Consider the following 21472-nt stretch of genomic DNA (forward strand, 5'->3'; position numbering starts at 1 on the left):
GGGAAAGTAATGACTAACTTGACTGAATTCTTTGAGAGGTAACACGGAGGGACTGAGGGCACAGTGTTTGATGTAGTCTACAGAGATTTTAGCAAGGATTTTGTAAAAAGGTTCCATATGGTAGATGATCAAACAGTAAAAGCCCATGGCTCCTAAGGTGAGTGGCTCAGTGTCAGGCAGCAAAAGGTAATTTTTGACAAGTGTTTTAGTGATTGGAAGCCTATTACTAGTGGGGGTGCACAGGCTCAGCACTCTTCCCTTGTTCTTGTACTATGTCTTTATAATTCATGCTTAAAATGTCATAGAGCTATACAGCATGGAAACAGGCCCTTTGGCCCAAGTTGCCTAACTGAGCTAGTTCCAGTTACCTGTGTTTGGCCCATATCCCTCTAATCCTTTCCCATCCATGTAACTGTCCAAATGCCTTTTAAATGTTGTAATTTTACTTACTTCTACCACTTCCTCTGACAACTCGTTCCATATACACACTACTCCCTGTGTGGAAAAAGTTACCCCTCAGGTCCCTTTTAAATCTTTTCCCTCTCACTCTAAACTTATGCCCTCTACCCAAGGGAAAAAACTTTGGCCATTCACCTTATCTATATCCCTCATGATTTTATAAACGTCTAAGGTAACCCCTCAGCCTCCTACGCTCCAGGGGAAAACATCCTAGCCTCTCCAGTCCTAGTAACATCCTCATAAATCTTTTTGTACCCTCTCCAGTTTAATGATATCCTTCCTATCACAGGGCAACTAGAAACTTACACATTACTCCAAATGCAGCCTTACCAACATCTTGTACAGCTGTAACAATGATGTCCCAACTCCTGTACTCAGTATCTGACCTATGGAGGCAAGCATGCCAAATACCTTCTTCACCGACCTGTCTACCTGTGTTGCCACTTTCAAGGAAGTATGTACCTACATCCCTAGGTCTCTGTTCTACAATACTCCCCAGGGTCCTACTGTGCAAGTCCTGCCCTTACCAAAATGTAACACCTTGCATTTACCTGAATTAAACTCCATCTGCTAGTCCTTGGCCCATTTGATCAAGATCCTGTTATAACCTTGGCTAATCACCACCTCTGTCCACTGTACCACCCATTTTAATGTCACCTGCAAACATTGCCACCTACATTCTCATCCAAATTGTTAAAAGGGGAAGCAAGATAAAGGCCTGTAAATGGGAAAAAAAATTAGCCATGTGATTAACAGGATGAGGAAAGCTTAAGACTGCTTTAAAATGTAAATTGTCTAGCTGATTAGGGGAAAAAAAACAAGCAAATGAAATTTAATCCAGAAAAATACAAGGTAAATGCTTTTGGGGAGGTGCAACAAGGGAATACACAATAATGGGAGGAGATTGAGTGATGTGCAAGATCGAAGGCATCTTAAGAGTGCACATCCACAGATTCTTAAATGTAGCAGGATTGGTCAGTAAGTTAATTAAAGAGGCACATGGGATCTGAAATTGTATCGAGGAACTCCCCGACATACATGTGGGTTACAATCTTGAAAGCCATAAATTAGAACATGTTTGGGAGCAAGGGAGAATGATTGCTGTCCTCACAGGATAGTGTGGAAAGAGATTACTGTACTTGGATAAGAGGGCAGGAAGTTAAAGGCAGGAATCACCATCTGTGACCACTTTCAGTAAGTGGGTAAATGACTGGCAGCTATTTGAAAAAGTTAACTCAGTTAAAAATCCATTGTTTAGAGCTTCACTTTACAGATGTTCATTTTAAATTATTTCATCTTCAGTTGCTGCAGCAAATATTTAGTATTTAAACTGTTTTCAATTCTTCCTTCAAATAATGTAAGGGTTTAACTATAATTGTTATTCTGAATGTCTTATCATGGTTAATTATGGCAACCACTCATAAATCAGACATTTCTGTGTTGGGGAATGAGTGTATAATGTTAGTTAGACAACAGCTTGAGTACTGTATGCAGTTCTGGTCAGAAGACAGGAAATATGTGATTGTACCAGAGAGGGTGCAGAGGAGATTTAAGTACATCTGAGCAGCATCCCTAAAGCTACAATGTGGTTGAAAGTTTAGATCCCTTCTTGATTCTTTATGACTTCCATGAGGGGAGGTCTCGGACCCTCCTAATGGGTCACAGTTGCAACAGGTTTCTTAAGTATCCTTGACCATAAAAATTTATCTGGCATAATTTCTGCAGGACTCCATAATCTGCCACATTATCAGTTGGAAAAAGTGATTCCTAATGGAGCCAATCTCTGCCTTTTTGCTGTCATGAGGTCAGATTTCTAGCCTGTGAAAGACCAACTGTTCTACCTTTAAGGATTCCAGTGTAATTCATGCTTAATTTTTTTTATATATAATCATCATCTGCATTGGATTCAAAGGAATGACTTTTTTTTAAAAAAAGGGCAATATTGAAGATCAATTTGTTTTGAGGGGTGCTTACCTGCTTCAACAGTAATTGAATTTTAACCTACAACTGTCCAGAATTTAGGGAGATCAGGCGACAGCAATATGTTTAAAAAAAAGTTTTCAAACCAAGATTAAAAGAATATTTCACCACAACAATCTTCAGTGAATATGAATTTAGTTCCACACATCAATGAAAATAGTTTATAACACTAATATTTTATGAATTACTGTGGAACTACAGAAATACCCATGTCTTTGTCCATATCTGAAAACAACTGTTTGAACTTTGTTTATAACTTTGTTTCTACAGGAACAACGCAACAGGTTATGACTGTTTCCAATTCTTCCCCAAATGTGCCTCAGGCAACTTCTCCAGTGGTTAGACCAAAGGAAAGAGCCTCTTCCCTTGCTGCTAAAATACACCATGAGTTTCCACCTTTGGAGAAGCCTGTGCCCAAATCTGGGCATGTAAAGTTTCAGACTTCTCAAGAAAATACAGTTTTAACTGACCAAGCAATAAGTGGCCAACCTCTTGGAGGATGGAATCAAAATAAAAGCACTCAGACTAAAAAATCTCTGAGTGCAAGGCACAGGCAAAGACAGAGCAGCACACAAGCTTCTGCTGCCCACCGTGTGGGCCAGCCCACCACACAAATCAAGGACAGCTCACCGGTACTTGAAATCACGCAGTATTTTTTTGAGGCAGTTTCCACACAGATGGAAAAGTGGTACGAAAGGAAGATTGAGGAGGCAAGATATCAAGCTGATCAGAAAGCGAGTCAGGATAAAGTTGCTTTGCTTGAACAAATTAAAAGTTTGGAAGAAGAACTGCAGAAACTGAGGACTAAAATGCAAAAGGATAGCTAGCAGTTGCCAGTAAAAGACACATCTTTCTATCAAGGAAGAATATCACCAACAGTGAAGATCTCATCAACATTCCTCCTCTCTAATACAATTATGTGGATTTTCACTGAGTTCAAGGCTTGCATTAAAATAATGCATGTTTTCTTTAGGTTTGTTAGACTGTCATATCACAGATTAAACATTCCACTACCCTATTTCAGGACCTCCCTGTAATATAGTGAAATAGGTTGGGTTCTCATTGTGTTAAAATGATGCACAAACTCAAGTTATTGATGAAAGACTTAAGGCTTTGAATAGGGCACATTAGTAAATTGTTACTGTTGGCAAGTGTAGAAGTATGGTTAATTTAAGCATAAACCTGTACTATCATATTCCAATACTGCGCATCATGCTCCTTAGCACTAGTGCCACAGTAGAATTATAATAATCCAGCATCCTTGGGATTTTGATGGTGCCAGACTATTGGATGTTACTTTTATCAATACCCAAACACTCCAGCTTTGGATAACTCACTCTTTCTGTTTTTGAGAACTGGCTATTTTTGTCTGCCATTCTTTTCCTTTTTTTTTCTATCATCAAACTATCCAACATTACACAGACAAAGCTCCTTAACCTTATTTTAATTGTCCCATTATTTCACCCTATCAGAGAAATTCCCTTTGTTCTCCATCCCACCTTCTCTGCTGCCAAGACTAACTTGTTTCTCCTTCTAGAGGTGCTGTCTGATCTCATGAGTTTTTCCAGCATTTCACTTTCTTTTCATGTTACACAGTAATATAATGGGTGCGACTTAAGGAAATATATAAACACTCCAGCCTCTTGGCTTTGGCTACACCCTGCTCTACTCTAGAGGAATAAGTTTGCCAGATGCCAAACCATCAGGATTTTCAAATTAAAGTGGATACTGGATTATTGGAGTATTACTGGTTTTAGTCACAATGAACGAATAAAGTACATGAAAACTACTGTAATCTGAAATGCGTCAAATTGAAGGTGGTAGAATAAAAAAAACATATCTTTTAGATGTTGGCAAATCTATCACACACAAATCCAGTACAATGAATTTTCACATCCAATGTTATAAGAGTATAGCTGCCCAGAATGACTATATTATCACTAACAACACATTTTGATAAGCATAATAACCAGAATGGTAAACTCCCAAGAAGAAAAAAAGATTATTTTAATACTTGGGGGAGGGTGGAGTCAAAGAGAAGGAATAAGTCAAATGACTTTCATATTATATCTGTGAGCAATGTATATTATGTATAATAGAGAACCCAGGATTACCAGATAGCTGCTGAATGCAGTTGTGAGAATTTAAAGAAGAACATAATGTAACTTTTTGAAGTGTGATCTAAAAGTAGATTTATATTAATTTATCTCTTTTCTAAAAGACACAATAGTTCTAAAATCTTTCAAACCTATTATGTTTTACTGCTGGAGATGGGGCCAGTGAGTTTCCAGCATTGGAAATGTCAAGTAAATAAGAAGGTACCAGAGGAAGTTTGTGAGCATGGCCACAACTCTCCCAGTGCTACAGCATAAGGGCTTGGCTGGATTTTGCTTCATGGGCTTTGTTCTTGATGTAGGAAACTTGGTGCTGATAGTGGATCTGGAGAGTGGTAAGTTCGGGAAGTTTACAACCCAAAGACTGTCAGTCACAGAATCAGGAATGTCTTCCCACAGGGTCGGCCTCAACCTGAGTACGTGAACAGAACTGGAATACTCTGGGAGCAGAAACCAAGCAGAGTGGGTAAACTAACTGAGGCAACTGTGCAGCTAGTGTGACAAAATTTTTTAGCATATAAACAAAGTTAGAACCACTTAATAGCCAACAAGGTATGCAGGATTCTGAGCACCACACTCAATGCCATGCCACTATCATATCTAGTTATGGACAATTACACAGCTAATGGAAAGAAGTGGCTCCAAACCTAACACCCTTCCTCAAAGATGGCGGGTCCCAACACAGGCTGTAGCATTCACAACCATGGTCAGGCAAAAGTGCTGAATGGATGACTCAGCTAGGCTTATTCCAAGATCCCCACCAATACAAAAGTCAGTCAGCATCTATTCAATAGTGTGGGGGACATTACCCAGGTAAACGCTCGTCACAAAAGGCATTTCAAATCCTATCTGGCTAATTACTGCCCAGTCTAAATCATCACTAAAATGATGGAAGCCATCATCAACAATGCTATCCAGAGGCACTTACCAACAGCCAGGTTGGGTTTCACCAGACCACTCGATTCCACACCTCATCAGAGCTTTGGTGCAAATATGGACCAAAGAGGTGAATTCCAGAATGGGGGTGAGAGTGACTGCCCTTCACAAGAAGACAGCATTTGAGCGAGTTTGGAATCAAGCCACCTGGAAAAACTAAAATTAATAGGCATCAAAGTAAAAACCTTGCACAAAGAGAGATGGTCGTTGAAGTCAATCACCCCTGCTCCAGGAGTTCCTCAGGGCAGTGTCCAATGACCAACCATCTTCAACTACTTCATCCTTCCATCATAGCATCAGTAGTGGGCATGCTTGACTACATAATACCATTCCACAACTTCTCAGCAAATGAAGCAGTCCACGCCTTCATGCAGCAAGACCTAAACAAAATTCAAACACTGTCTGATAAGTGGCGAGTAGCATTCATGCCAGGCAATGGCCATATCCAAGAGAGAGTCCAAACTCCTACCCTGGATATTTAGTGGCATTGCCATTGCTGATTCCCCTGTCATCAATGTCCTGGGGTAGGGAGAAGTCACCTTTGACCACAAAGTTAACTGAACCGGCCACATGGTTACAGAAACAGGTCAGAGGAATGGGCTTGATGTCATTGCTTGATATCAAGCCCATTCCATTTTCTACAAGGTAGAGTGTGATGGAATACTCTCCACTTGCCTGGACAGGTGCCATTCCAACAACTTCGAAGAAGATAGATGCTGTTCATGACAAAACAGCCTGCTTGATAAGCATCCTGTGAACCACCTAAACATTCATTCCTTCTACTATCGCCTGCAGTGTGCACTAAATGTTACTCACCTAGTTTACTCCAATAGCATCTCCCAAAGCTGTAATCTTAACCATCAAGGACGTAGGGCAACAAGTCCATGGAACACCTTGACCTGCAGGTTCACATCCAAGTTGTACAGCATCTTGACTTGAAGTATATCACTGGTTCTTCATAGTGGTGGGTCTAAATCCTGGAACTCCCTACCAACAACATAGTGGAAGTATCTTCACCAGAAGGACTGTGGCAGTTCAAAAAGGCAGCTCACCACCATCTTATAAAGGGTGATTACCAATGGGCAATAAATACTGGCTTTGCTAGTCAAGTGCAGATGCTGAAAATGAATAAAAATGAGAAAATGTGCAGGACAGATTATTCTGCCAGTTATTATTCAATAGGTACATTTAAGTGTAAGCAATACAAATGATAGTTTATGTAGCAATTAAGATTAAAGCAATTCTGCAAATTGGTAATGTCTTGACGATCCTTTGCCTAAGATCAGCATCACTGGTAAAAACAACCTGCTTAGTAACTGGTACAGTTCATTATAATTACTACTTTGAACGTTTTGCTTTTTTTCAGATCACAAGATCTATTTACAAGTTACAGAACAACTGTCATGTTATAAAATGATGGACAATTTGTAATCTTGTCATTGATTACTGGAGCTATGTAAATTATACCCTTAAACTGCTTTGGTTTAGTTTTTTTTACATTGTAAGTCAAATGTACCAGCAGTTTATTAAGAATCTAGAATCCAATCATTCCAAAACCTGTTACCTCTGTGGATTTGGTTATTGGACATTCACAACTTTCCACAGAAAGCAGAAAAAAGATAGAAGTGTTATTTAGAAAATGTAATTGATAAGTTTTGTAAATCTATGCCACTGTGCTGACTTTGGAAGTTTTATCTATTTTGTACATTTTTTAAAAAAATATTAAAAGTAGATACAATTGTGATACAGTGTACATAATGTGCCTTTACCATGCCATGGATGTAGGACCTAATAAATTAAGTATTGATAGGACTGCAAGAAGCGATTTATAGAGTAGTGCCTTCTTGTCTGCTGCTTTAGTGCAAGGATGTTATTTGTCACATCACACTTGAAAGGGCAAAACAAATACTTAACTCACTACTTCAAACATATACAAAACATCTATAATATTTAAAAGGTAGAAGTATATCATTGAAACTTTTCAGAAAGGGACCTGAACAGATTATCCATGTTCCATTTAAAAACTTTAAATCCTCACTCCCCTCCAGCTCACGGTGTCAGAACCAGAAAAAAAAGATGCAAATTCTGCAAAGCTGTGCTGATTTGCTAACACAACTCCCCGGATTTGTGCAAGTGACACTGGAGGCTCCCTGCAATTGCTTCACCCAGCTTGCTCCAGAAACCAGACATTTGAATCTGCCATTGTACCTTTCAACCTCTATTGGTAATTGTTAAAAAGGTAGATATTAGAAAATACAACTCCACAAGTCTCCTGCTCACCATCAAAATGCAGGACAATAATTCAACCTCACCCACTGCTGAATAAGCAGATGTTGAGTACAGCCAACGAAGTACATCCAATAGAGTGATATACATCTGATTGTACATTTTAAATGTGCCAGAAAAGCTTTTCTTGACATGATTTGACACACTCCTGCTCCTGTTTCTTATGTAAAGATCACAGAGTTTGTCCCATAAGCAATATAAACAACCTATTTATAAGTTGCTGATGAAATTTGCTGGAATAAATCTGTGCATCTTCAAAACAAAATTTTCTTAAAACTAAGAGAATTGCTTGGCTGTATTCACATGAAATTGGTCTAAATTAATCTCTCTCAAAACCCTGGAATCTACTATCTTCTTTAAAGTAACCTTTAGTCTAATCTTGTTCGCTTCGAGACATTTTAGAAGTGTATTTTAGTAATTTTCAAAAAAAATCCCAATGATTGACATATTGTACAGAATGCACAAACTAGCTTGGCTATGACTGCTGAACTGTTGCAAAATGTGACAAATAAAATTAATGTGTTTGTTAACATTCTCATTTTAATGTACTAAATCAAGAATGGTCCATAACAACTACTTCCTTTTATATGGACCTTTTGCTACTTCATGGTATCTTACGATCCTTCATAGAAGTATTTCCGTCAAAATCTTAGTCCAAGCTGCCCGAGGAGATGATCAGACAGTTGAGCAAAATTCTTGATCAAAGGATTTTCAAATATCTCGATGGAAAAAGGGAGTGCAGAGGTTGATGGAGGAAATCCAGAAGTTATATATTGAAGGCACATCTGCCACGCTAGCGTGATGAAAATTGAGGATGTGCAAGTACTAGAGTGCAGAGAATCCACTTCCACCAGCTCTTTCCTCAGCACACATCTCTGGCTCCAGCTCCCTTCACATGGATTCCACTACAATTCCGTCCTTCACAATTCAGACCCACCCAGGTCCACAGGTACGTTCAAACTATCCAATGTCTCTCGAGGCAATGTTCTCTTCGCATCCTCAGATCCACAGGGCAAAAAGAAGAAAATGTAACTTTCAGAAGTACGCTCTGTAAGTGAATTTGTATTAATTTACCTTTGGAATTGGAAAGAATGCCAAGCGAATAAGAATGTACCAGAGGAAGTTTGTGAGCGACACTGTTCTTGATGTAGGAAACCTGGTGTTGATAGTGAGCAACGAGCACAAAACGCTGGAGGAACTCAGGTCAGGCAGCACCTATGGAGGGAAATCAACAGTCGATTTTTCAGGCAGAGACCCTTCATCAGCACTGGAAAGGAAGAGGACAGAAGCCAGAATATAGGTGGAGGGGTAGGAGCGTGAGCTAGCAGGTGATAGGTGAGTCCAGGTGAGGAGCAGAAGGTGGGGAGGGGGGATGAACGGGAATGATGTGAGAAGCTGGGAGGTGATAGGTGGAAGAGGCAAAGGGCTGAAGGAGGAGGAATCTGATAGGAGAGGATAGTAGGCCATGGAATAAAGGGGCAGTGGGCAGGTGGTGAGGGCGGGGGAGGGGAAAGAGAAGGGGTTAAGGGGCCACAGGAATGAGGGAAAGCAAAAGGGGGGGGGGGGGGGGTAAAGGTAAACAGAGGGGAGTGGTTACCGGAAGTTAGAGAAATCGATGTTGATGCCAGCAGGTTGGAGATTACCAAGACGGAATATGAGGTGTTGCTCCTCCAACCTGTGTCTGGCCACAATGTGGCAGTAGAGGAGGCCGTGGACAGACATGCCAGTGTGGGAATGAGACATCGACTGTTCATTTCCCTCCATAGATGCTGCCTGACCTGCTGAGTTCCTCCAGCTTTTTGTGTTCGTTGCTCCAGATTTCCAGCATCTGCAGTCTCTCGTGTCGCCATCGGGTGCTGATAGTGGACCTGGGGAATGGTAAGCTGGGGAAGTTTACAGCCCAAAGACTGTCAGTGACAGAATCAGGAAGGAGGACCCACAGGGTTGGCCTCAACTTGAGTGTGTGAATGGAACTGGAATACTCTGGGACCAGAAACCAAGCAGAATGGGTAAACTAACTGAGGCAACTGTGCAGCTAGTGTGGCAAACTTCACTAAAAACTCTGATACTCCCCTTCTGATAACCAGTCTCTGTGATTTCATAATGTACCTAGGAAGCCTCCAACCAACCTCAGCCCATGGATATCAAATCAGTAGAAACCAACATACCACTTTTCAACACACATTTGATTATCTGAAAGAGTGATCTCTGGAATTCAGGAAATAACAGACAGTAAGGAAGCTACTCCTCAAAGCCAAAATAACCCAAGCACCTCCAATGTAAACCTGAACCATCCCTGAAACAAGTTAAGGCAGGAGCCACAAACTAGAGTGTGATAACAATCCCCCTCTAAGTTGCATAAGTGGTGAAGACCAAACTTTACTAGACCACCATGACATTTGCAAGGGCCTTAACATCTGTGAACCAGCCAAACCTCAAGGCTGAAATCTGAAGGAAGACCGGACTTCATTGCATGCATAAAGACCTGATTGCCATTATACACAAATGTACATCTGTGTAATGACTTCACAAAATATACATAACTACATTTTTTCATTTCTAAAAAACCATACCTCCCTTATAGCTGGAGACATAGGAGACTTCAGATGCTGGGACTATATAATTAAGCACATGCTACAAAATGCACAAGAGCCATGGCTGGGAAGATCAAATAACGTATCTATTTAAAAACACCAACATTCTGTACAATAATATTTTCATGTGCAGTTATCATGTTCAAGAGGCAATGAAAACAGAAACCATACGAGGACTGCACTGAAACAACCTCTTTAGAATCAATGCAAGTTACACAAAAGGTATGCCTGAAACACACTGCTCTATGTTGCAGCTCGTAAATATTATCTAGTATGACAGAATCATGTACCAGATTTGTGCAATCATTTACTAGTATTAATTTCCCCTTCAGGTCAAAGACTTCTGTTAATATATAACCCTCTGAGTAATTTAGTGAACATTTCCACCTGATAATCATCTGTATTTAACTGTGATCAAAAGCATGTTTAACAACACCCATTTCCAAAACAAGCAGTGTGAAACTTCCAAAAGTTAGTCTGATGTATTTCTTCATATATTTGTCTCAAAGTCTTGCAAACTACAGATATTTTCCTGAGTACATAAAATTCCACACCCAGCAAACTGATACCAAGCCATTCCAAATGGTTGTTTCACTGAAGATTAAAGTTACCACTGTCAGTTTGTTAAAAAATTTCATTAGGGCCAGAAGTGCGTATCCCATACAGGCCTGAACAGAACCATGAGTAATGTAAAATTTCAGCTTAAGCCATTTCAAAAGTTCTTCCTTTCATTTCGCTAATTGAAGCATTTTCTCTAGCTCTTGCAGTTGTAGATTTCCATGGGTAACCATCATTCGTATTGTATCCTTAATGATTAAAAACAAACAAGATTTAGTACATAAAATGGCAATGAACAAAGAACACTACAGCACAATACAGGCCCTTCGGCCAACAATGTCGTGCCGACATTTTATCCTGCTCTAAGATCTATCTAACCCTTCCCTCCCACATAGCCCCCTATTTTTCTATCATTCATGTGTCTATCTAAGAGTCTCTTAAATGTCCCTAATGAATCTGCCCCCACAACCTCTGCCAGCAGTGTGTTCCACGCACCCACCACTGTCTGTGTAAAAAAACTTACGCCCGACATCCCCCTTATTCCTTCCTCCAATCACCTTGATTAAAGAAATTTCATCCTTCACAGATATCATTTATGCAGGTTTAAAAAAAATCACCCATTCAGGAAAAACTCACATCTGCAGTACACAGTGGCACAAAATGCCTCACAGCTCCAGTGACCAGGGTTCCATCCTGATCTCTGGTGCTGTCTGTGCAGAATTTTCACATTCTCTCTGCATCCATGTGGGTTTCCTACAGGTGCTCCGGTTTCTTCCTACATCCCAAAGATGTGCAAGTTGGTAGGTTGACAGGTCACTGTAACTTGTTCCTATTGTGTAGATGAGTGATAAAATCTGGGGAGGGAGTTTATAGGAATATGAGAACAGGTTACCGGGAAAATTAGTGGGGGAGCAAGATTGACCCTACGAGCCAGCATAGATGTATGGAAATATGGAAATTGTGTTTAGCGGAAGGAATAACACCACGGAACCAATGAATTGTTTTTGAAGTGTTGGCACTGTTTAGCAGACAAATAAGGCAGCCAAATAATGCTTAAAAATTCCCCATAAAAGTATGTTTTGGTGTTGTTGAGGGATAAATATTGATCTGAGCATTCTTTAACATCTGCTTGACAGGAACCATGGCTTAATATTCCAGCTAAAGGATGGCAGCTCTACCAATACAGTACACCCTCAGTACCGCACTTAAGTGTCAGCCTACCTTATTTGCCTAAATAGCAGCTGAACCCAAAACTCTCAGAATCACAGGCAAGAGTTCTATCATGCTGCCAAGCCAACAAACCAAGCAAACAGATTCTTCTGAAGAATCAAAAGGGTGATTTTAATTTTCAGCAGTAAGGTGCAGATTATGACCATTTGGGGATCTGGGTTTTGTTTGAAGAATGAGAAGTTCCAGATGTTTGTAGGGAGGATTAAGACGGGAGTAAACAATGAAAAGCTTGGAAGGATAATACAGATCAACTACAAAATGCATTTAACTAAATATACATCTCCACCAAACCATGGCAGATGAAATTTAATAGGATAGAGGCATTTAAGTTGATTACTTGGACCCAGGTCAGACATAGCATGAGGTCCATGAAAGGTTACTGGGTCTTGCTGGAGGATTGTCCAGCATCTTGTTGCCAGATTACCTCAAGATTGAAAAACAATGTTTTTATTTCTCTTTTGTATTCTTTAACTTTAAAAATTCTGCCTTCTAAATACATTTATAAAACTGAACTGATAAAATAAAAGATTTACTATTGAATTCCTTGCTCTCCCTAAAACACAACAACACAAACAACTAAAATGTTACATTCCAACACTATCAAACCCTAGTTTACAGATATTTTATTGTTCTGTGCCCTGTGACCTCCAGCTCACAAGAAATCATCTAATAAATGCAGTGTCTCACAAAACACATTAACAAAAGAGATAACTTTGAAGTTTGCAAAGCAACATAAAAGAAACACCAGGCTCTTAACTGTTATTTTAGTACCAAATGTCAATGTATAGTAAAGTATGTAACATTAGCACTGATACGAAGTGTGAAAGGTACATGATTTTATGACAAGATACTTCACCGGTACTCAAAAACCAGTGGCCATTTTGTATCCTCAATGACACAATGTTTGATCTATAAAGGGGTTACGCAGGGGCTGGCAGGGGTTAGGGGAAACCCGGTGAGGAGGGGGATGATGAACAGATGGGGCCAGGTGAGGGAGGGGGAGAGGTGGAGTTGGGAGAGAGCAGGTGGGTGATAGGTAGAGACAGATAAGGAAAGAGGAAAAGAGGGGGCAGATGGAGCCAAGTTTTGGGAGTACTGGAGGGTGGAGCTTGAGACAGAGGCTGGAAGGTGATAAATGGGGACGTAAGAGGGGGCAGAAGCTGGAATCCGATAAGTAAGGAAGGTGACATGGAACCAGACAAGGAAGGGACGATGGGCAGATGGATGCAGTTAGGGGAGGGGATAGGAGACCCGGTCGGTACACTGTGGGCGATGGGCAGATGGAACCGGGTGAGGGAGGGGAGTGAAACAAGGTGGGGGGAGTTGTGGTTTGGGAGAACCTGGGTGCATCAGAGAGAAAAGCTGTAGACTACCTGGGCAGAATATGAGGTGTTGTTCTCCCTCTGCACTCTCAGTTCTGATACAGGGTCTTGACCCAAAATATCAAATATTTCTTTACCTCCACAGATGCTGCCTAACCTGCCGAGTTCCTCCAGCAGCTTGCTTTTTGCTCCAGATTACAGCAACTGCAGTCTCTTGTGTCTTCAATGTTTGATGTATATTCTTATTTAATAAATGTCTGTGTTATTCTGATCAATAATTGTATTTTAGACACAAAAAAATAAGGATACATATCGAAGCAGTAAATAAAGTTTTTCTGCAGGAGAGACTTACTTGATCTGTCGCATTTTTGTTCTGTTTGAATTCTTGTCTGGCCCAATTTTTAAGGTACTGCTTATCTCCTTCATTTGGAATCTGGTTAATAGCCTTTAAAATCTTCCTGTACAAATTCAGGATGTTTTTACGATGCATGAACTTGAAAACAAATAATTTGCATAATCAGACACCATAATCTGCAATGTAGAACCAAAAAAATGGCAAGCATGTATTTCATCTTTGTTGCTAAGTTAGGACTGTTCCCTCCTTGATTCTTTGGTTCACTCTTCCATCTCCAACCACATCTACGATTCCCATAAAACCTCTGGCGCTGCAACATCTGTCCTTTTAGCTCTTACCTTCCACCAGGCAGACACCTACACATTCGTTTCAGGCAAAGCAGCAAATCATTGCTACCCCTTCCACTTAACATGTGTCAATGTGTACTAAGAACATGGTGACCTCTACAATGTCAAAATGAATTGCAGATTAGGGGACAGCTTTACAGAATGCCTCTCACAAGGATAACCTTTAATTACTTGTCACTTAAATTCTCCAATCCACTTTGACCTCTCACACCGTTCCAATGAACCCGAATGTAAGCTCAGTAGAACAGCATCTCATCTTCCTATTAAGCACATTACAACCTTCAGGACATAACACAAAATCTAAAAACTTTAGATAATCAGCTTCACAGTTTACAAAATTGGCTAGTTTTATAAACTATCTTCAACATGCAATGTTAACTCTGTTTCTCTCTCTACATTTTCTGCCTAACCAGCTGAGTAGTTTCATTTATTGTTTCCATTTCAGCAGTATCTCCAGGTTGTATCTCAGCTCCAGCACTTTTCTCTCCTTGCTCATCTCCTATTTACATTTCTTCCAGACAGATTATTTGTGACCAACAAGCTTCTGCCACCCTCTCCTTGCCAATACTACCATTATTTGTGTTATTCAGTCTTTGTTTCCACCCTATCACTGACATCCTCTTTGTCTTCATCTCTCCTCCTTTCTCTACAAATAAAATTCCTAACTTTTCTCAATTCTAGTGAAAGGCTATCAACCTAAAATGTTAACTATTTCTCTTCGCACAATTGCAGTCCGATCTGCTGCGTATTTCCACCATTCTGCTCTTATTTAGGATTTCCATCATCTATCACTTCTTCAATCTACACCGAGGGCACATTATTAATTACATGCAGAGTAAAAACTTCCTTTACTCTAACTCCAACAAAACACAAAATCAGAGAAAGACACTGCGATCACTTTGAAATCAATTCCCCTATTCGGAAGCATTACATAGGCATCCCTCCCATCCACTGACACAACTTCCATATTTATGAATGTTTGAAAGATTATGATAAAAGGTTTTGTTGTTATTTCTCTGCATTTTCAGTGGCATATCATTGAGGCCAGTGTTCTTCATCTTTTTTATCCAATAGTACAATTTTATAACTTTAATTATTTCAATTCTCACTCATGTATCCTTTAATTTCCACTATCACATTTCTATGATAACTGCAGTTAAATATTTATTTAATCCATCTCCCATCAGTATGGTTTAGTGGCTAGTTGGTACTGGATTCAGATTGCTCCCATGTTCTTTAGAAAGAAGGTATTTGATTCCATTAATCAGCATGATAATTAGATCTAGATATTCTTTTCATTTTTTTTAAAATGCAGATGTTGAAAACCTTAAATAAGAAAAAAGGAAATGCTGGAAACATTCAGCAGGTCAGGCAATGACTGTGGAAAGGGAAGTTAAGGCTTCAGGTCAAAGATACTCCATGAGAACGAGAAAAAAAGGGAAAGCAAGTATAAGTTGTTCAAGGCAAAATAAATAAACAGTAATTCCATCAGAGAGAGGTGTGGAGTTTCTAAAATACCAACACTGAAGTAGCTCCGCTCCTCTCTCTGACAAGATTTCCATCTTTTACCTTATTCAATTTATAATTAATTTGATTTCTTTCCATCCCAGTTTCTTGCTTTACTTGCCTAAAATTAGGTCACTTTAGCAATTGTAATACACCAGCACTCTACGTGGGTCTAATTTTAGGACTAGCATACTTTTGTTAACCAAGCATTTCTTTGTTACTCCAGACTCCTAAAGTCAAGAGAGCAGGACAAGAGATTTAGCCAAAGACCGTAAAAAATGGTTGATGCAAGTAGTTTCAGCCCAATTTGATTCGGTTTCGCCATCCTGATAAATCACACGGTGCAATAACAGAATTGCTGACTGATCAAAGCAATCAGTCTCCAGCAATTAATTCACCACAGACTCAGGCGACAAAAGACTATGCGTTGGGGGTTAAGAGACACGAAAAAGGAGAGACGTTGTCCTGAGGTAACGTTGCACAAGGATTCCCGTCACCTCAAACCGATGAGACCATTCACCCACCCACAACGTGCTGAGGAAAAGAGTGGAGCTTCGCTCACCTCTTTAAAGCCCAACACACCGGCCGGTAACCGACCCGCCGCCATCCTGTTGCGCACAACGTCGCACGTTGATGCCGTCACCCCGCCAGCGGCGGCGCTCACTAAATGCAGCATCTGCATTTGCAACACATCCCGTCCACTTCACTCAGGGTCTCACCTTCCGCAGGGGATGTTGCAGCCCGGGGCTGCTGAACATCTAACCTTTTCAGATAAGCAGCCGATCCAGTTCTCGTTGCAAGGTCTTCCACCTGTAACTTAAAATAAAATGCAGGAAACACTCAGCAAGTCAATAGACTTCACCTTTCAGCAGAACTTTTCTCGTCCTGTGTATATCTATATCTCAATGAATCTCAGTTATTGCTCATTGTAAAAGAATTGTATTAAACTCAAAAACGTTTACTTTCAGTTTATTTCTGCTGTTTTCAAATAAATGATGAAAGCTGCTGTTTTAGAGGATGCAAGCGGTTGAAAGGAGCTGAATTAACCTCAATAGACATAACCATCAACTTCAAGGGTTTCATTCAGTTGTGCGTACATTAGTTCTTATGACATGAACCCAAGCCACAACATCAAACCATTTAAACAAAAACAAAAACTATTTTCACAAACCAAAACACAAATAGCCCAGCACATCACAGAAACCAGCCTCCCCTCCATGGACTCTGTCTATGCCTCTTGCTGCCTTGGTGAAGCAGCCAGCATAATCAAAGACCCCACCCACCCTGGACATTCTCTCTTCTATCAGGCAGAAGGTACAGGAGCCTGAGGGCACAAACCACCAGGCTCAAGGAGAGCTTCTATCCCACTGTGATAAGACTATTGAACGGTTCCCTTATACGATGACATGGACTCTTGACCTCACAATCTACCTTGATGTGACCTTGCACCTTATTGTCTACCTGCAATGCACTTCCCTGTAGCTGTGACACTTTACTTGTACTACCTCAATGTATGTGGACTGTATAATGAATTGAGCTGTACGAAAGGTATGCAAGACAAGTTTTTCACTGTACCTTGGTACAAGTGACAATAATAAACCAATACAGAGAGAGAGAGAGAGAGAGAGAGAGAGAGAGAGAGAGAGAGAGGGAGAGGGTTAGTTTTATGTTGCAGAGAAGGCAAGGGAGGAATGGATAAGACAAAAGCAGTACCAGTGATAGTCTTGCTCTGCAGATAAATTATAGGGGTCATCCAGTCAAGGCAGGCAGAGAGGGAAAATGAACTAAAGCTACGAAATGAGTGCAGAGAGTGAGAATGCAAAGGAATGTTGAAGTTGTGAAATGCAGAGCTTAAACAGCAGTTCAGGCTCTGCTAATGGAGGGAGAATAACTGAGCTAATATTTATGACCTGGTCAGTTCAGGTGACTCTGCAGCAGAAGTTGTAATGGAGCCCCAAAGGCTGCAACTGGCATTTTTTTCTCCGCATGGATGATGGTAAAGCAGAGAATTTCAAACATTTTCTTATGTTTGAGATTTGCAGAACATACTGTGTTCTGCATTTTTTCTATCCCTATCCTTCATTAATCTTCCTCCTTTGCTCCCTCTTCCCTACCCCCTCCACTTACTGCAAATGAAATTTGTTAAGCAAATTATCTACTTTCTAAAAGTCCACATCATGGAGTATTCAAAGGTTACTATGCCAAAACTATGCTGTCAAGAGGCTGGACAGGACCAACGTTGATGTTTTCCCTAGATCAATCAGATTAGTTAAGAAATTGCTTCATCCAGATCTTTGAATCAAGAGGGCTGTAGAGTCGAGTCACTGAGTATTTCAAGACAGATGATTGGGAAATTTTCAGATATTAACAGAATGCAAGCTTAGTACAGGAAAGTGTTGCTGAGGTAAAGGATCTGCAATAATCTTTCTGAATTGTAATGCAAGTGCAGGGGGCAAAAAGCTTACTGCTACTAAGATCATACTTTTTGTTTAAAAAAGGGAAAAATGGGGGTGTAAGGATTGATATTTAGTCATGAAATATGGAGGTAGATGGAGTAGAAGGGGACCTTATGGTGGTGCTGGTAGGGAAAGAAGGGCAAGCATGTGTGTGAAGTGGAACAGAAAATGTCAAAGGACCTGTTGATCACAAAGATGAATTGATGAAAATAAAAATACAGATTTTCAGTACAGGCAGCATTTCATCTGTATAATATCCAAAACAAACTCCACAGAAGACTTGACAATAATGGTTGGAACTAGTCTTATACCAAATTTAAAAAGGTAAAGAAAGATCAGCCCTGACCCTATTAAATGACCAGGCTTGGGTGCAGAAGGCCCTCCTCCTAATTCCAGTTTCATCACATCAATCTGTGCTCAGGGAAGAAAGCAGAGTGACGACCAACCCACAATCACACCCAAGTCAAATCTTCTGGAGGTGGCTATAACTATTGAAGGAATGTCATTGAAAGATAACTGCACAAGATTTGAAGCACCTTCACAACATCAAATGGGTGATGTGCTATATCATTAACATCAAACATCCAAGTAGTTTTCAGATGTTGCATAACTTTATTGACATATAAAAGGATTCAAAGAGTACAATCTTAATAAAGAAAGCCATCTCCAAATGACACACTGAAGCTCATGTTTGTCGAGGTCACTTTTGCAACAAATATCCACACTACAAAAAAAAAGTGATATTCCAACACATTCAGTACAATAAACTGTGCCTTTGGCACAAACACCACAATGTGGTAAAGATCTCAATGTGAATATAGAAAATTCACATTATAATCTCAGGCATTCTCAAAGACAGGACACATTGTAAGAGGATCTACAGTAACAGTACAATTTTACAGAATGTGCATAATTTGAAACATCAGTAGATAAGAGGTGACAACTTTCTGCAATACATTGCATTAATAATCAGCTGCTGTCACCAGTTCAAACCATTGCCTGAGAGCATCACTGAGTGTCTCTGGGAGCGCATTCACATCTCGCAAAATTACATAGAACGGGAACGGAAATTCTTCCATATACGATTTAATTTCCGGCATTTCTCCTGGTGTCTTAAAGATAGGGACTTTGATGTCCAGGATGGAATCCTACAAGTGGAAACAAATGATTACAAAGTTGCAGGAGATGTGCAAGGTTTAATTTTCTCCAGTGTTCCATTCAAGATAACTACATAGAGTGAGCCAGGACAGAAATTTACTTCAATGTTCAGAACTCTCCACTACCAACACACATTGGCTGCACTATGTACCATCTACAAAATGCACTGCATTTACTTGTCCAGGCCACTCCAACACCTTCCAAACGTCCACCACCTACCAGTTGCTCTCCAAGTCACACACATCCGAAGTTGGAAATATTACCTGCCCTTCATTATTGCTGGCTTGACATCCTGGAGGAGTAAGTTCATCACAAAGACTGCAGAGGTTCAAGGCACCTTCTGAAAGGTCAAGTAAATGCTGGCCTGGCCACCAACTTCTAGATTCCCAAAATGAATATTTGAAAGAAAATTCTTTCCCCCAAGTAACAAGTTAATATTTTCACTTATTCAGCTTTTTAATCTGCAACCTTGGCTTTTGATTACATATCCCACCAACATGAAATCAGAATCTGAAGGAACAGCATGAAACCATTCTACCTCATGCCCCTGTGCTGGTGCATGCTCTCCTTAACTAGAAATGTCTACCCGTGCTATATTTCGATAATTATTTCTTACCTTAGAATCAGGATTGTCCAGTACAACAAAGATAACAAAGATATTGTTATGTCGAGCAGCCTCAACAGCTGTTGTAACTCGTTCTTTCCCCTCTAAAAACAGACCTCTTCCATCGGACACAATCAACAGTAATTGTGCAGTTTCTAGAAGAAGAAAAAAGCATGTGTTATTAAGTTGCTATAACTCGTTTTCCTTTTAAAGAAATTATACCAAGTAGGAAAAAAAAGCACTTTGCATTAAATGACATTTTCCTCCATCACAGCAGTCATTTAGATTTGTAACAGTTTAAAGTCAAAAATGCAATTTCAGGACACCACTGGTAGAGTCCCTTTCACACCAAAAGAATTCCTTCATGTCCTCTTGGAATCTGCTGAATTATCTGTCTCAAATTATAAACTTGCATGACCTGCAATCAGAGGGTGGTAAATAGAATATTATTGTCACATGTACTGAGATAGTGAAAAACAGTTTTGCATGCCATCCAGACAGACCATTCCAAACATGATTACATCAAGATAGTACAAAGGAAAAAGCAATTACTGAATGTAGAATATAGTGTTATAGTCATAAAGAAAGGGCAGTAGAGGTGGACAAAAAAGGTGCAAGAGTTATGACGAGGTAGATTGAGAGATCAACAGCAGGATAGAAGCTGTCCTGCTTCTGGACTGGGATAGGAAATCAAATTTTTACAGACGTAATTTTCAGCTTTCACTATTTTTGAGTGTTCTCTTAAAGATAGTTGTACAGGGGCCAATGTTCCAGCTATTTTGAAACAAAATATTTAAGAACCGAACTTGGACCTCTCCATTCTAATGATATCACCAGTATAGAAGGACATGTTAGGAATTATTTGGGACATCTTTCAGGAATTATGGAATAGGATGAGGAACCAGTCTTCAAAACTAAAAACAAACAAACAATCAGGTGCAGGACTGACGTCCAATTCTGTACCATTGTAACTAAGCAGGGGAAGACAATAAATGAATGTTCACACTAATTGGCCCTCATTGAAACCCTCATGATGAGATCAGGGAAGGCATTAAGTGGCCATCTCCTGTATTAACACATCATTAAATTCATATCTCTGCCACTTAATACAGTTCAGGGCACGAGTATTTTGTCACTTAATAATCTGGCTGTTTGTATATCCAGGCAGCCATCCCTCAACACTGTAACAAGAATATTTTGGGTGTGTGGTGTTTTGGGTACCTCTCAGACCAGCCACTGGTATTTGAATATTCAAAGGGATTCTGCCAGTTGGGATGTGCTCACATTGTAGATATATAATTCTACAAAAGATACCTGTCCACACTCAAATGTTAAAGAGGGAAATTATAGCCATTGAAACTGTAGTTGATAGTTTATTGTTAAGAAGTATAAAATATCATTGTACTGTTGAGTGTCAGGCGAGAAGAAATGGATTCTCCAGAAGACCTGCTTGCGTTGAGAAAAGACGTTTTCACAGTCACAACAGGACACAAAAATTTCTCATTGCTTCTTTCAGAAACATGTGACACTGAAGATCCTTTGCATTTGTGAACTCAACTTCATTTGT

At 39.9% G+C, this 21472-nt stretch overlaps 3 protein-coding genes across 9 annotated transcripts in view; 1 reads left to right on the plus strand and 2 right to left on the minus strand.

Moving 5' to 3' along the window:
• ankrd6b (ankyrin repeat domain 6b) overlaps positions 1-8248 on the plus strand; it is a 142670-nt gene extending 134422 nt beyond the window's left edge. For all 6 annotated transcript variants that reach the window (XM_052025069.1, XM_052025074.1, XM_052025073.1 and 3 more), the window contains one exon: positions 2710-8248. In XM_052025069.1, the coding sequence (XP_051881029.1) occupies positions 2710-3266 (557 nt within the window). In that variant the 3' untranslated portion in view covers positions 3267-8248. The remainder of the gene's footprint in view (positions 1-2709) is intronic.
• A 1118-nt stretch (positions 8249-9366) lies between these two features.
• lyrm2 (LYR motif containing 2) lies at positions 9367-16329 on the minus strand. 2 transcript variants are annotated; one of them, XM_052024930.1, is made up of 4 exons: positions 16250-16329; positions 13832-13972; positions 13617-13720; positions 9367-11175 (listed from the first exon to the last, which is right to left on the minus strand). In XM_052024930.1, the coding sequence occupies exons 1-4, from the start codon at positions 16292-16294 to the stop codon at positions 11160-11162; spliced, it is 306 nt and encodes a 101-aa protein (XP_051880890.1). In that variant the 5' UTR covers positions 16295-16329; the 3' UTR covers positions 9367-11159. The 2 variants fall into 2 exon arrangements, with proteins under 2 accessions (XP_051880890.1, XP_051880891.1); XM_052024931.1 differs by lacking the exon at positions 13617-13720.
• Positions 16330-18741: 2412 nt separating this feature from the next.
• The window catches only part of mdn1 (midasin AAA ATPase 1), a 148734-nt gene continuing 146003 nt past the window's right edge, over positions 18742-21472 (minus strand). Inside the window, 2 exon segments of the mRNA XM_052024495.1 lie at positions 18742-19291; positions 19918-20060. Coding sequence (XP_051880455.1) covers positions 19106-19291; positions 19918-20060 — 329 coding nt within the window. The 3' untranslated portion in view covers positions 18742-19105.

Source organism: Pristis pectinata, chromosome 10 (genome assembly GCF_009764475.1).
Source record: "Pristis pectinata isolate sPriPec2 chromosome 10, sPriPec2.1.pri, whole genome shotgun sequence".
NCBI lineage: Eukaryota > Metazoa > Chordata > Chondrichthyes > Rhinopristiformes > Pristidae > Pristis > Pristis pectinata.